Consider the following 16780-nt stretch of genomic DNA (forward strand, 5'->3'; position numbering starts at 1 on the left):
TACAGGCTGATCCAACTTTGATGTAATGTCCTTAAAACAAGTCAAAATGAGGCTCAGTAGTGTGTGTGGCATCCACGTGCCTGTATGACCTCCTGAGGGATCTCCTCCCAGACCTGGACTAAAGCATCCGCCAACTCCTGGACAGTCTGTGGTGCAACGTGGCTTTGGTGAATGGAGCGAGACATGATGTCCCAGATGTGCTCAATTGGATTCAGGTCTGGGGAACGGGCGGGCCAGTCCATAGCATCAATGCCTTCCTCTTGCAGGAACTGCTGACACACTCCAGCCACATGAGGTCTAGCATTGTCTTGCATTAGGAGGAACCCAGGGCCAACCGCACCAGCATATGGTCTCACAAGGGGACTGAGGATCTCATCTCGGTACCTAATGGCAGTCAGGCTACCTCTTGCGAGCACATGAAGGGCTGTACGGCCCCCAAAGAAATGCCACCCCACACCATGACTGACCCACCGCCAAACCGGTCATGCTGGAGGATGTTGCAGGCAGCAGAACATTCTCCACGGCGTCTCCAGACTGTCACATGTGCTCAGTGTGAACCTGCTTTCATCTGTGAAGAGCACAGGGCGCCAGTGGCAAATTGGCCAATCTTGGTGTTCTCTGGCAAATGCCAAACGTCTTGCACGGTGTTGGGCTGTAAGCACAACCCCCACCTGTGGACGTCGGGCCCTCATACCACCCTCATGGAGACTGTTTCTGACCGTTTGAGCAGACACATGCACATTTGTGGCTTGCTGGAGGTCATTTTGCAGGGCTCTGGCAGTGCTCCTCCTGCTCCTCCTTGCACAAAGGCAGAGGTAGCGGTCCTGCTGCTGGGTTGTTGCCCTCCGACGGCCTCCTCCACATCTCCTGATGTACTGCCCTAGGTAGTGCAGCTCATCCAGGATGGAACATCAATGCGAGCTTTAGCAAGAAGGTTTGCTGTGTCTGTCAGCGTAGTGTCCAGAGCATGGAGGCGCTACCAGGAGACAGGCCAGTACATGTGGTTATCACCTGCAGAACCCCTCCTTTATTGGGGGTGTCTTGCTAATTGCCTATAATTTCCACCTGTTGTCTATTCCATTTGCACAACAGCATGTGAAATTTATTGTCAATTAGTGTTGCTTCCTAAGTGGACAGTTTGATTTCACAGAAGTGTGATTGACTTGGAGTTACATTGTGTTGTTTAAGTGTTCCCTTTATTTTTTTGAGCAGTGTATGATCGTAATATTACCGTTATATTTTGTAATGTGTATCTTACCTTAGAAGTGGTCTAGAGACCAGTACTGTGACAGTATCTACGCTAAGTCTTTCATTTCATGGGCATTTGCGTTGAAACATTGAAACTCAATGGTCAATGCTAACCGTTAGCCTGTGCTGCCTCTGGCAAAGACATGTAAGGGTCATCGTAGATGCTGTCACTCCTGCACTCTTAACTGCCTCGGACATGACAAATATTAACAACTTAAGAAAATAGAGTGACCTATCCCTTTAATGCAGTAAACACTAATGTATCTCAATGAAGGAAGCAATCAATCATCTATTGCTGATTACAAATTATCTATAGGGATAGGTCACTATTTTCTTAAGTTGTTCATATTTGTCATGTCAGAGGCATCACAGTAGTGACCATGATGTATCGCTAATGTATCTCATCTACAGCTCGTCAAAACCCCTGGGCCAGTCCTGCATTCCATAAGAGCTGCATTCCATAAGAGCTGCATTCCATAAGAGCTGCATTCCAATTCAGAAAGTAAACCATATTCCAAATGTTCCCCATTGAAAATAATTGGAATTTTCGTGTACTTACTGAATTGACTGGAATTGAAATGGAATTGCCCCAACCAAGTCACAAGCAAAGTCTGGAGTAGAACAGTTCGTCTCTGCATTCTAAGTGCATGTTGAGTCAAGTTTGTTCAAGTCAAGTAAAATATATATATTATATATATATATACATACATACATACACACACACAATGACTTGTTCAACTACAATATTTTGTCTATTGATTGAGGCTACCAGACAGCCCTTTTCATTATTTTGTCCACTAAATATTTTTATTATGTAAAAATTCATTTTAATATGGATCAAAGCTTGCGACCCGCCCGCACGCTCTTACGCTGCGCAAATGTAGCCTGTCATTACAGCCATAAACAGAGATTCATTTTTCAAAGTGCAAGACGCAGAAATAAACTGCGTTTTAAACCAGCATTTTAAGATGAAAGTCATTCATGTTAGCAGCCAATATCAACTAGGGATATCTTCTAACTCCTCTGGTGTCCAGAGAAACCAGGATAATAGGTCTGTATGCAGCGGAGGCACCTTGCCTGTCACTCTGGAGGGCCGCCTGTCTGCACCTTGCCTGTCACTCGAGGGCCGCCTGTCTGCACCTTGCCTGTCACTCTGGAGGGCCGCCTGCCTGCACCTTGCCTGTCACTCTGGAGGGCCGCCTGCCTGCACCTTGCCTGTCACTCTGGAGGGCCGCCTGGCCGCCTGTCTGCACCTTGCCTGTCACTCTGGAGGGCCGCCTGCCTGCACCTTGCCTGTCACTCTGGAGGGCCGCCTGCCTGCACCTTGCCTGTCACTCTGGAGGGCCGCCTGCCTGCACCTTGCCTGTCACTCTGGAGGGCCGCCTGCCTGCACCTTGCCTGTCACTCTGGAGGGCCGCCTGTCTGCACCTTGCCTGTCACTCTGGAGGGCCGCCTGCCTGCACCTTGCCTGTCACTCTGGAGGGCCGCCTGCCTGCACCTTGCCTGTCACTCTGGGAGGGCCGCCTGCCTGCACCTTGCCTGTCACTCTGGAGGGCCGCCTGTCTGCACCTTGCCTGTCCTCTGGAGGGCCGCCTGCCTGCACCTTGCCTGTCACTCTGGAGGGCCGCCTGCCTGCACCTGCCTGTCACTCTGGAGGGCCGCCTGCCTTGCCTGTCACTCTGGAGGGCCGCCTGTCTGCACCTTGCCTGTCACTCTGGAGGACGCCTGTCTGCACCTTGCCTGTCACTCTGGAGGGCCGCCTGTCTGCACCTTGCCTGTCACTCTGGAGGGCCGCCTGCCTGCACCTTGCCTGTCACTCTGGAGGGCCGCCTGCCTGCACCTTGCCTGTCACTCTGGAGGGCCGCCTGTCTGCACCTTGCCTGTCACTCTGGAGGGCCGCCTGTCTGCACCTTGCCTGTCACTCTGGAGGGCCGCCTGCCTGCACCTTGCCTGTCACTCTGGAGGGCCGCCTGCCTGCACCTTGCCTGTCACTCTGGAGGGCCGCCTGCCTGCACCTTGCCTGTCACTCTGGAGGGCCGCCTGCCTGCAGCTTGCCTGTCACTCTGGAGGGCCGCCTGCCTGCACCTTGCCTGTCACTCTGGAGGGCCGCCTGCCTGCACTTTGCCTGTCACTCTGGAGGGCCGCCTGTCTGCACCTTGCCTGTCACTCTGGAGGGCCGCCTGTCTGCACCTTGCCTGTCACTCTGGAGGGCCCGCCTGCTGCCTGTCACTCTGGGGGCCGCCTGCCTGCACCTTGCCTGTCACTCTGGAGGGCCGCCTGTCTGCACCTTGCCTGTCACTCTGGAGGGCCGCCTGTCTGCACCTTGCCTGTCTGGAGGGCCGCCTGCCTGCAGCTTGCCTGTCACTCTGGGGGGCCGCCTGTCTGCACCTTGCCTGTCACTCGAGGGCCGCCTGTCTGCACCTTGCCTGTCGGGGCCGCCTGTCTGCACCTGCCTGTCACTCTGGGCCGCCTGCCTGCAGCTCATTGCCAACTGGGAAGACCCTTTCTTCCTCACACATATCCTAATAAATTCACCAGAATATGTTAGTTCTACTTCTTTATCCCATAATATTCAAGGCTGTGTGATGTTACAGCTATCTTCAGACATATAGCCAGTTACCACCCAAACTAGGATTATCTGAAATTTGAAAATGATCAATGAAATCGCCACGTAGCCTAGCGTTATTGTTCTGGAAAAGATGTGTCCGTAGTAGATTGCTAAACTGTAGATACGTGGTTCACTTTATATGGATAATATAAATGTAGTCTTACTCTGTTTTGACCAGGCAAAACCGGAGAAAATGAAACGCTTTCTGAAGACTAATCTGGATATGAGCCTTTGTGAGCTAATGCAGATCACTGTTCATTGGTCAACAGTCAAGACGTGCAACTTGATGGTTCTGAAGCACAGATTAGATGTTTTTAGACAATCATTTGGTGTAATACCGTGGGCCTATGCCTGAAAGTTTTAAAAATTCAGTTTCATACTCACAACAAACATTCCCTCTAAACTTTCGGGGTGTGCAGTAATCTGTGAATGCAGTGCAGCTCACAGAAGAAATATCAGACACGAGACTCCCTCCACTTTGTAGACTTTTCCCTATTAGTTAACACTATCGTTTCCCTTTCCTGTGGCGATTGTGATGGAATCACACATTAGCCTCTGTCAATGCAACATACTGAACTAACCATGCTAGAGATGATGTTGTAGGCAGAACGCATCACAGTAGGATTCTATTGCAACGACTCAGCCCTACTCTACACAGACCGGCGGCATAACCAATCAGAGCTGCAGTAGGCCTATATGCAAAATGACCATTGCCACATATGGATCAATGCCATTAACTTTGAACTGGACTGTGTTTACAGCTGTGGTCATGAGTAGATGTGCTTGTTTTGAGATCAAAGCAAGAGCTTCATGTAGTCACGTGTTCATATTCTTTGCTATTTAGTGAGGTATTAGCCCAGTTCTAGATCATTTGTCATCAGCAATAGATGATTGATTGCTTCCTACAAGAACACAAAACATGTACATTTCTAGATATCTTTGAAAAGCAAGACAGATTAAAATATATATTTTTGTCTTAAAGGGGCAGTGTTGTATTTTGAGACCGGCTTAAATAAACTAAGTAACCAATAGTCATAGGGTAGCATAGTTTGTCTGATTCTCTGTAATAATGGTATGGGAATAATAATTAATTTGATTTTGTCAAATGGTTTCTTGCATCAAACACAAAAACATTTTCAGTCACCTCCTTGTCTGAAGGACAAGTGGATAAACAGGTAAATGTCAAGCCCTGCATTTTTTATGGACTACAATGAACCCCACACATTGGCTGTTACTGTAGGCTGAATGATAGAACAGCTACTTCCATGTTAAAATGTTATGGGATGCATTTTCTCCACTCTGGTAGGCCTCCATTATGATCAAATAGCCAGTGTAGCCTACTTGGTCACTGTTAAAAAGATCTTAAAGCAGATACAGCCTCAGTGTTCACAGTAAACATGCACTGGAAGTTGCACAGAATTTTCACAACGTTCAAGTTTGTGCTCATCAGAACTTAAATTATCTCAGTGCCAGAAACATTGAGGGAACATTGCTCACGACCCCCCACAAATAAATCTTTCTTCGCTTCGAGAAACACTGCTCTACCTCACCAGACCTGTATTAATTTACCGTTTTCTGGTCCAATCAGAGGGCCAAGTGTGTGTTTCACTAGCCAATCTGTTGCTCTCTGGCTACGTGGAGAGTAGTGTGCCACAAAATGAGTGACAAATTATTTCAAGTAATCAGTCTCAAGTCAAACTTGGGTCCCAAGTCAAAGTCAAGCCTAAAGTTAATTTATTTTCTGTCGAATCTGAAGTCATCAAATATGTGACTTGAGTCAGACTCGAGACCAAGTCATGTGACTCGAGTCCACAACTCTGCACATTGATGCAACTGTAGTAAACTATCCAAAGTCTACTTCAACTGCTTACCTTGAAGTTGGACTTGCATATAGTGGCTGCTTCCTTCATTGCCTCTCCTGAAAAAAACAGCCCACAACAGTTGATTGAGACAGGATATCAACAACTGATATACCCCTCAATAATACCTCAGAATAATAGGAAGAGCAGTTGAGAGAGTAGGTCAGTGGAGAGTCATGAGAGGGAGTTAGAATGGAGAGTCAGTGGAGATAGACAGGAGAGAGAGTCAGGACAGAGAGTCACTGGAGAGTCATGAGTAGGGACAGAGGTCACTGGAGAGAATCCAGGAGAGTCAGTCAGGAGATCAAGAGTCAGTGGAGAGTCAGAGAGATAGTCAGGACAGAGAGTCAGTGGAGAAAGTTAGTGGAGAGAGAGTCAGTCAGTGGAGAGTCAGTGAGAGAGTCAGGGACAGAGAGTCACAGTGGAGAGAGTCAGAGAACAGTGGAGAGAGTCAGTCAGTGGTGAGAGTCAGGAGAAGATCAGAGAGTCAGTGGAGAGAGAGAGTCAGAGTCAGTGGAGAGAGTCAGTGGAGAGAAGTCAGTGGAGAGAGAGAATCAGAATCAGTGGAGAGAGAGTCAGTGGAGAGAGAAGTCAGTGGAGAGGAGCGAGTCAGAGAATCAGTGGAGAGAGATCAGTGGAGAGAGTCAGTGGAGAGAGTCAGAGAATCAGTGGAGAGAGAGAGTCAGTGGAGAGAGAGTCAGAGAATCAGTGGAAGAGTCAGTGGAGAGAGAGTCAGAGAATCAGTGGAGAGAGAGTCAGTGGAGTGGAGAGAGTCAGTGGAGAGAGAGAGTCAGAGAATCAGTGGAGAGAGAGAGTCAGTGGAGAGAAGTCAGTGGAGAGAGAGGAGTCAGTGGAATCAGTCAGTGGAGAGGAGTCAGAGAATCAGTGGAGAGAGAGTCAGTGGGAGAGTCAGAGAATCAGTGGAGAGAGAGTCAGTGGGAGAGAGAGTCAGAGAATCAGTGGAGAGAGAGTCAGTGGAGAGAGTCAGAGAATCAGTGGAGAGAGAGAGTCAGTGGAGAGAGAGAGTCAGTGGAGAGAGTGGAGAGAATCAGTGGAGAGAGAGTCAGTGGAGAGAGAATCAGTGGAGAGAGAGAGTCAGTGGAGAATCAGTGGAGGAGAGAGAGTCAGTGGAGAGAGCGAGTCAGAGAATCAGTGGAGAGAGTCAGTGGAGAGAGAGAGTCAGAATCAGTGGAGAGAGAGTCAGTGGAAGAGAGAGTCAGAGAATCAGTGGAGAGAGAGTCAGTGGAGAGAGAGTCAGAGAATCAGTGGAGAGTCAGTGGAGAGTCAGAGAATCAGTGGGAGTCAGTGGAGAGAGTCAGTGGAGAGAGAGAGTCAGTGGAGAGAGAATCAGTGGAGAGAGTCAGTGGAGAGAGAGTCAGAGAATCAGTGGAGAGAGAGTCAGTGGAGAGAGAGTCAGAGTCAGTGGAGAGAGAATCAGTGGAGATCAGTGGAGAGAGAGTCAGTGGAGAAGTCAGTGGAGAGAGAGAATCAGAGAATCAGAGAATCAGAGAATCAGTGAGAGAGAATCAGAGTGGAGAGTCAGTGGAGAGAGAGAGTCAGAGAATCAGTGGAGAGAGAGTCAGTGGAGAGAATCAGTGGAGAGTCAGTGGGAGAGAGAGAGTCAGTGGAGAGAGAGTCAGTGGAGAGTCAGATAATCAGTGGAGAGAGTCAGTGGAGAGATCGAGTCAGAGAATCAGTGGAGAGAGAGAGTCAGAGAATCAGTGGAGAGAGAGTCAGTGGAGTCAGAGAATCAGTGGAGAGAGAGTCAGTGAGTCAGAGAATCAGTGGAGAGAGAGAGTCAGTCAGTGGAGAGAAGTCAGTGGAGAGGAGTCAGTGGAGAGAGGGAAAGTCAGTGGAGAGAATCAGTGGAGAGAGTCAGAGAATCAGTGGAGAGAAGTCAGTGGAGAAGTCAGTGGAGAGCGAGTCAGTGGAGAGAGAGTCAGAGAATCAGTGGAGAGAGAGTCAGTGGAGAGTCAGTGGAGAGAAGTCAGTGTCAGTGGAGAGAGTCAGTGGAGAGTCAGTGGAATCAGTGGAGAGAGAGTCAGTGGAGAGTCAGTGTGGAGGAGAGAGAGTCAGTGGAGAGAGTCAGAGAATCAGTGGAGAGAGATCAGTGGAGAGATCAGAGTCAGTGGAAGAGAATCAGTGGAGAGAGAGAGAATCAGTGGAAGAATCAGTGGAGAGTCAGTGGTCAGAGAATCAGTGGAGAGAGAGTCAGTGGAGAGAGTCAGAGAATCAGTGGAGAGAGAAGTCAGTGGAGAGAGAGTCAGAGAATCAGTGAGAGAGAGTCAGTGGAGAGAGATCAGAGAATCAGTGGAGGAGAGAGTCAGTGGAGAGAGTCAGTGGAGAGTCAGTGGAGAGAGAGTCAGAGAAGATAATCAGTGGGAGAGAGTCAGTGGAGAGAGTCAGAGAAGTCAGTGGAGTCAGAGAGTCAGTGGAGAGAAGTCAGTGGAGAGAGTCAGAGAATCAGTGGAGAGTCAGTGGAGAGAGAGTCAGTGGAGAATCAGTGGAGAGCGAGTCAGAGAATCAGTGGAGAAGTCAGTGGAGAGAGCGAGAGAGAGAGAATCAGTGGAGAGAGAGAGTCAGTGGAGAGAGTCAGTGGAGAGAGCGAGTCAGTGGAGAGAGCGAGTCAGAGAATCAGTGGAGAATCAGTGGAGAGAGAGTCAGTGGAGAGAATCAGAGAATCAGTGGAGAGAGCGAGTCAGTGGAGAGAGAATCAGAGAATCAGTGGAGAGAGAGATCAGAATCAGTGGAGAGAGTCAGTGGAGAGAGTCAGTGGAGAGAATCAGTGGAGAGAGAGTCAGTGGAGAGAGAGAGGAGTCAGAGAATCAGTCAGTGGAGAGAGTCAGTGGAGAGAGAGTCAGTGGAGAGAGTCGAGAATCAGTGGAGAGAGTCAGTGGAGAGAGAGTCAGTGGAGAGAGAAGTCAGTGGAGAGAATCAGTGGGAGAGAGAGTCAGAGAATCAGTGGAGAGAGAGAATCAGTGGAGTCAGTGGAGAGAGTCAGTGGAGAGAGAGTCAGAGAATCAGTGGAGAGAGAGAGTCAGTGGAGAGAGAATCAGTGGAGAGAGAGAGTCAGTGGAGAGAGCGAGTCAGTGGGAGAGAGAGTCAGTGGAGAGAGAGTCAGTGGAGAGAGAGTCAGTGGAGAGTCAGTGGAGTCAGAGAATCAGTGGAGAGAGTCAGTGGAGAGTCAGTGGAGAAAGTCAGAGAATCAGAGAGTCAGAGAATCAGTGGAGAGAGAGTCAGTGGAGAGAGAGTCAGTGGAGAGAGAGTCAGTGCAGAGAGAAGATCAGTGGAGAGAGTCAGTCAGAGAGAGAGTCAGTGGAGAGAGTCAGTGGAGAGTCAGAATCAGTGGAGAGAGTCAGTGGAGAGTCAGTGGAGAAGTCAGTGGAAGTCAGAGTCAGTGGAGAGAGAGTCAGTGGAGAGTCAGAGTCAGTGGAGAGAGTCAGTGGAGAGAGTCAGAGAGTCAGAGTCAGTGGAGTCAGAGAGTCAGTGGAGAGAGAGTCAGTGGAGAGAGAGAGAGGGTCAGTGGAGAGAGAGAGTCAGTGGAGAGAGAGTCAGTGGAGAGAGAGAGTCAGTGGGAGAGAGTCAGTCAGAGAATCAGTCAGGAGAGAGAGAGTCAGTGGAGAGAGTCAGAGTCAGTGGAGAGAGAGTCAGAGTCAGTGGAGAGAGAGTCAGTGGAGAGAAGTCAGTGGAGAGAGTCAGTGGAGGAGAGAGAGTCAGTGGAGAGAGAGTCAGTGGAGAGAGCGAGTCAGTGGGAGGAGTCAGAGAATCAGTGGAGAGTCAGTGGAAGAGTCAGTGGAGTCAGAAGTCAGAGAGTCGAGTCAGTGGAGAGAGAGGTCGAGTCAGTGGAAGCGAGTCAGTGGAGAGAGAGTCAGAGAATCAGTGGAGAGAGAGAATCAGTGGAGAGAGAGAGTCAGTGGAGAGAGCGAGTCAGAGTCAGTGGAGAGAGAAGTCAGTGGAGAGAGAGTCAGTGGAGAAGTCAGTGGAGAGAGAGTCAGAGAATCAGTGGAGAGAGAGTCAGTGGGAGAGCGAGTCAGTGGAGAGAGCGAGTCAGAGTCAGTGGAGAGAGCGAGTCAGAGAGTCAGTGGAGAAGTCAGTGGGAGAGAGAGTCAGTGGAGGAGTGGAGAGTCAGAGAATCAGTGGAGAGTCAGTGGAGAGAGCGAGTCAGTGGAAGGCGAGTCAGTGGGAGAGTCAGAGTCAGTGGAGAGAGAATCGGTGGAGAGAAGTCAGTGGAGAGAGTCAGTGGAAGTCAGTGGAAGAATCAGTGGAGAGAAGAGAATCAGTGGAGAGAGAGTCAGTGGAGAGAGAAGTCAGTGGAGAGAGGAATCAGAGAGAGAGTCAGTGGAGAGAGAGAGTCAGTGGAGAGAGAGGAGTCAGTGGAGAGAAAGTCAGTGGAGAGAGAGAGTCAGGAGAGAGAGAGTCGAACAGAGAGAATGAACAGTCTTGGTCGTAAGGAATACAAAGCTCTTAATGGTAAATCATTACCTCCCTTGTGTGTGTGTGCTTAATTACCAAGGCAAGGCACTCATTCACCAACAATTCCTTTTTACTGTGTGTCTGTGTTGTGTGTGTTTGTGTAAAACCCAACATACCTTTCACTGACACAAATAAGTTAATGTTGAAGGTGAAGGCATCGTCATGGCATAGATAAGGGAGGGGCTTTGGATCCTGAAACAGAAAGTGGAAATAGAAGAGCATGAAGAGCAACAACACTCTTAGAAAAAAGGGTTCTTCAGCTGTCCCCATAGGAGAACCCTTTTTGGTTCCATGTTCAACCTTTTTTGGTTTCAGGTTGAACCCTTTTGGGTTCCATGTAGAAAATTGAGCCCAAAAGGGTTCTACCTGGAACCAAACAGGTTCTTCAAAGGGTTCTCCTATGGGGACAGCTGAATAACCCTTTTAGATTCTAGGTGGCACCTTTTTTTCTAACACAGTGTGGATACTGGCTCTCATTACTAAAAGCTAACCTGAATGGTGAAAATGTAAGTGTTAATGTAATGTAAAATACATCCTGACCCTCCATAGTATAATGTAATGTAAAATACATCCAGACCACCCGCAGTATAATGTAGTGTAAAATACATCCTGACCATCCGCAGTATAATGTAGTGTAAAATACATCCTGACCATCCATAGTATAATGTAAAATACATCCTGACCATCCATAGTATACTGTAAAATACATCCTGACCATCCATAGTATAATGTAAAATACATCCAGACCACCCGCAGTATAATGTAATGTAAAATACATCCTGACCATCCACAGTATAATGTAATGTAAAATACATCCAGACCACCCGCAGTATAATGTAAAATACATCCTGACCATCCACAGTATAATGTAAAATACATCCAGACCACCCGCAGTATAATGTAAAATACATCCAGACCACCCGCAGTATAATGTAATGTAAAATACATCCTGACCATCCACAGTATAATGTAAAATACATCCTGACCATCCACAGTATAATGTAAAAATACATCCAGACCACCCGCAGTATAATGTAATGTAAAATACATCCTGACCATCCACAGTATAATGTAATGTAAAATACATCCAGACCACCCGCAGTATAATGTAATGTAAAATACATCTGACCATCCACAGTATAATGTAATGTAAAATACATCCAGACCACCCGCAGTATAATGTAATGTAAAATACATCCAGACCATCCACAGTATAATGTAATGTAAAATACATCCTGACCATCCACAGTATAATGTAATGTAAAATACATCCAGACCACCCGCAGTATAATGTAATGTAAAATACATCCTGACCATCCACAGTATAATGTAATGTAAAATACATCCAGACCACCCGCAGTATAATGTAATGTAAAATACATCCAGACCATCCACAGTATAATGTAATATAAAATACATCCTGACCATCCATAGTATAATGTAAAATACATCCTGACCATCCATAGTATAATGTAAAATACATCCTGACCAGCCACAGTATAATGTAATGTAAAATACATCCTGACCATCCACAGTATAATGTCATGTAAAATACATCCAGACCATCCACAGTATAAATGTAATGTAAAATACACCCAGACCACCCATAATGTAATGTAAAATACACCCAGACCACCCATAATATAATGTAAAATACACCCAGACCACCCATAATGTATTGTAAAATACACCCAGACCACCATAATGTAATATAAAATACATCCTGACCATCCATAGTATAATGTAAAATACATCCTGACCATCCATAGTATAATGTAAAATACATCCTGACAAGCCACAGTATAATGTAATGTAAAATACATCCTGACCATCCACAGTATAATGTCATGTAAAATACATCCTGACCATCCACAGTATAAATGTAATGTAAAAATACATCCTGACCATCCACAGTATAATGTCATGTAAAATACATCCTGACCATCCACAGTATAAATGTAATGTAAAATACATCCTGACCATCCACAGTATAATGTCATGTAAAATACATGACCATCCATAGTATAATGTAAAATACATCCTGACCATCCATAGTATAATGTAAAATACATCCTGACCAGCCACAGTATAATGTAATGTAAAATACATCCTGACCATCCATAGTATAATGTAAAATACATCCTGACAATCCACAGTATAATGTCATGTAAAATACATCCAGACCATCCATAGTATAATGTAATGTAAAATACATCCAGACCACCCATAATGTAATGTAAAATACATCCTGACCATCCACAGTATAATGTCATGTAAAATACATCCAGACCATCCACAGTATAATGTCATGTAAAATACACCCAGACCACCCATAATGTAATGTAAAATACATCCAGACCACCCATAATGTAATGTAAAATACATCCTGACCATCCACAGTATAATGTCATGTAAAATACATCCAGACCATCCACAGTATAATGTCATGTAAAATACACCCAGACCACCCATAATGTAATGTAAAATACATCCAGACAACCCATAATGTAATGTAAAATACACCCAGACCACCCATAATGTAATATAAAATACATCCAGACCAACCACAGTATAATGTAATGTAAAATACATCCTGACCATCCACAGTATAATGTAATGTAAAATACATCCAGACCATCCACAGTATAAATGTAATGTAAAATATACCCAGACCACCCATAATGTAATGTAAAATACATCCAGACCACCCATAATGTAAAATACATCCAGACCACCCATAATGTAATGTAAAATACATCCAGACCATCCACAGTATAATGTAATGTAAAATACATCCTGACCATCCATAGTATAATGTAATGTAAAATACATCCTGACCATCCACAGTATAATGTAATGTAAAATACATCCAGACCATCCACAGTATAATGTAATGTAAAATACATCCTGACCATCCACAGTATAATGTAATGTAAAATACATCCAGACCATCCACAGTATAAATGTAATGTAAAATACACCCAGACCATCCACAGTATAATGTAATGTAAAATACATCCAGACCATCCACAGTATAATGTAATGTAAAATACATCCAGACCACCCACAGTATAAATGTAATGTAAAATACACCCAGACCACCCGTAATGTAAAATACATCCTGACCATCCACAGTATAATGTAATGTAAAATACATCCAGACCATCCACAGTATAATGTAATGTAAAATACATCCAGACCATCCACAGTATAAATGTAATGTAAAATACACCCAGACCACCCATAATGTAAAATACATCCTGACCATCCACAGTATAATGTAATGTAAAATACATCCAGACCATCCACAGTATAATGTAATGTAAAATACATCCAGACCATCCATAGTATAATGTAAAATACATCCTGACCATCCACAGTATAATGTCATGTAAAATACATCCTGACCATCCATAGTATAATGTAAAAATACATCCTGACCAGCCACAGTATAATGTAATGTAAAATACATCCTGACCATCCATAGTATAATGTAAAATACATCCTGACCATCCACAGTATAATGTCATGTAAAATACATCCAGACCATCCATAGTATAATGTAATGTAAAATACATCCAGACCACCCATAATGTAATGTAAAATACATCCTGACCATCCACAGTATAATGTCATGTAAAATACATCCAGACCATCCACAGTATAATGTCATGTAAAATACACCCAGACCACCCATAATGTAATGTAAAATACATCCAGACCACCCATAATGTAATGTAAAAATACATCCTGACCATCCACAGTATAATGTCATGTAAAATACATCCAGACCATCCACAGTATAATGTCATGTAAAATACACCCAGACCACCCATAATGTAATGTAAAATACATCCAGACAACCCATAATGTAATGTAAAATACACCCAGACCACCCATAATGTAATATAAAATACATCCAGACCAACCACAGTATAATGTAATGTAAAATACATCCTGACCATCCACAGTATAATGTAATGTAAAATACATCCAGACCATCCACAGTATAAATGTAATGTAAAATATACCCAGACCACCCATAATGTAATGTAAAATACATCCAGACCACCCATAATGTAAAATACATCCAGACCACCCATAATGTAATGTAAAATACATCCAGACCATCCACAGTATAATGTAATGTAAAATACATCCTGACCATCCATAGTATAATGTAATGTAAAATACATCCTGACCATCCACAGTATAATGTAATGTAAAATACATCCAGACCATCCACAGTATAATGTAATGTAAAATACATCCTGACCATCCACAGTATAATGTAATGTAAAATACATCCAGACCATCCACAGTATAAATGTAATGTAAAATACACCCAGACCATCCACAGTATAATGTAATGTAAAATACATCCAGACCATCCACAGTATAATGTAATGTAAAATACATCCAGACCACCCACAGTATAAATGTAATGTAAAATACACCCAGACCACCCGTAATGTAAAATACATCCTGACCATCCACAGTATAATGTAATGTAAAATACATCCAGACCATCCACAGTATAATGTAATGTAAAATACATCCAGACCATCCACAGTATAAATGTAATGTAAAATACACCCAGACCACCCATAATGTAAAATACATCCTGACCATCCACAGTATAATGTAATGTAAAATACATCCAGACCATCCACAGTATAATGTAATGTAAAATACATCCAGACCATCCACAGTATAAATGTAATGTAAAATACACCCAGACCACCCATAATGTAATGTAAAAATACATCCAGACCATCCACAGTATAAATGTAATGTAAAATACACCCAGACCACCCATAATGTAATGTAAAATACATCCTGACCATCCACAGTATAATGTAATGTAAAATACACCCAGACCATCCACAGTATAAATGTAATGTAAAATACACCCAGACCACCCATAATGTAATGTAAAATACATCCTGACCATCCACAGTATAATGTAATGTAAAATACATCCAGACCATCCACAGTATAAATGTAATGTAAAATACACCCAGACCACCCATAATGTAATGTAAAATACATCCTGACCATCCACAGTATAATGTAATGTAAAATACATCCAGACCATCCACAGTATAAATGTAATGTAAAATACACCCAGACCACCCATAATGTAATGTAAAAAATACATCCAAACCACCCATAATGTAATGTAAAATACATCCAGACCATCCACAGTATAATGTAATGTAAAATACATCCAGACCACCCATAATGTAATGTAAAATACATCCAGACCAACCACAGTATAATGTAATGTAAAATACACCCTGACCATCCACAGTATAATGTAATGTAAAATACATCCAGACCATCCACAGTATAAATGTAATGTAAAATACACCCAGACCACCCATAATGTAATGTAAAATACATCCAAACCACCCATAATGTAATGTAAAATACATCCAGACCACCTGCAGTATGCTATAGGGCAGCAGGACCACCAGGTCTATACTATATTACACTACTATACTGTTTGTGTTCTTCACCTGGACAGTGTTGGGCTCAGCGAAGGGCAGCAGGGCCTCCATAGGAACCACCCAGGGTGAGATGGTTGTCCCAAAGTTCTTCCCCAGAAACGGACCCAGAGGAACGTGCTCCCACGCCTGGATATCCCTGGCTGGAACACACACAGGAAGAAGAGTGGTTACCCTTTATTTTACCATTAGATGCTGGTATTTACTGAATATTCCTCAGTGGACACACAGATCACAGGTAGGTTTGAATACTATGTAACCTGCCCAGTGATGAGTCCATCCTATGTTGATTGGATGATCGTAGACCAACACAGCTAAAGTATCTGTACTAACAGTACCTTTGCATAGCTTCAAAACCTTGGTATTGTGGAGGTGAAGTTGTGGGATGTTCAACTGAACTACTGGTCTTTTTGACTATTGACAATCCAGGAACTATTCTATGAAATATTGTGTTGAGGGATGTGATAAATGATCATGTACTGTAGTCAGCAGGAAAATCTATTTCAACTCTCAATACCCTCTACTCTACATATTAACCCAGGTGGAACCTGGCTCAGACTCCCTTACATCTGGGAGTCTGAGCCGCAGGGTGGAAAACACATCCCAAATGGCACCCTATTCCCTATATAGTGCATTCCTTTTGACCAAAGCCCTTAGAGTGCTAATACACTGAGGGGACAAAACATTATGAACACCTGCCTTTTCCATGACAGACTGACCAGGTGAAAGCTAAAATCCCTTATTGATGTCACTTGTTAAATCCACTTCAATCGGTGTAGATGAAGGGAGGAGACAGGATAGATAAGGATTATTAAGCCTTGAGACAATTGTGACAGTGTGTATATGTGCCATTCAGAGGGTGAATGGGAAAGACAAAAGATTTAAGTGCATTTGAACGGGGTATGGTAGTAGGTGCCAGGCGCACTGGTTTGTGTCAAGAACTGCAACGCTGCTGGGTTTTTCCACACTTTTCTGTGTGTATCAAGTTTTTCCACACAGTTTCCTGTGTGTATCAAGAATGGTCCACCACCCAAAGGACATCCAACCAACTTGACACAACTGTGGGAAGCATTGGAGTTGAT

At 44.4% G+C, this 16780-nt stretch overlaps 1 protein-coding gene and 1 long non-coding RNA gene across 11 annotated transcripts in view; both read right to left on the minus strand.

Moving 5' to 3' along the window:
* The window catches only part of LOC118372198 (fumarylacetoacetase), a 33320-nt gene that overhangs the window by 5968 nt on the left and 10572 nt on the right, over window positions 1–16780 (minus strand). The window contains 3 exon segments of the mRNA XM_052515491.1: window positions 5728–5774; window positions 10305–10380; window positions 15711–15841. Of these exon segments, the coding sequence (XP_052371451.1) occupies window positions 5728–5774; window positions 10305–10380; window positions 15711–15841 (254 nt within the window).
* Window positions 1687–3462, minus strand: LOC127928482 (uncharacterized). Of its 10 annotated transcripts, none has more exons than XR_008131273.1 (5): window positions 3404–3462; window positions 2984–3193; window positions 2502–2746; window positions 2389–2458; window positions 1687–2355 (listed from the first exon to the last, which is right to left on the minus strand). It is a non-coding gene; the product is annotated as an uncharacterized LOC127928482 (long non-coding RNA). The 10 variants fall into 10 exon arrangements; XR_008131274.1 differs by lacking the exon at window positions 3404–3462 and adding an exon at window positions 3334–3394; XR_008131267.1 differs by lacking the exon at window positions 3404–3462 and having other exon boundaries at window positions 2984–3088; window positions 3159–3326.

Source organism: Oncorhynchus keta, unplaced genomic scaffold, assembly GCF_023373465.1.
Source record: "Oncorhynchus keta strain PuntledgeMale-10-30-2019 unplaced genomic scaffold, Oket_V2 Un_scaffold_2762_pilon_pilon, whole genome shotgun sequence".
NCBI lineage: Eukaryota > Metazoa > Chordata > Actinopteri > Salmoniformes > Salmonidae > Oncorhynchus > Oncorhynchus keta.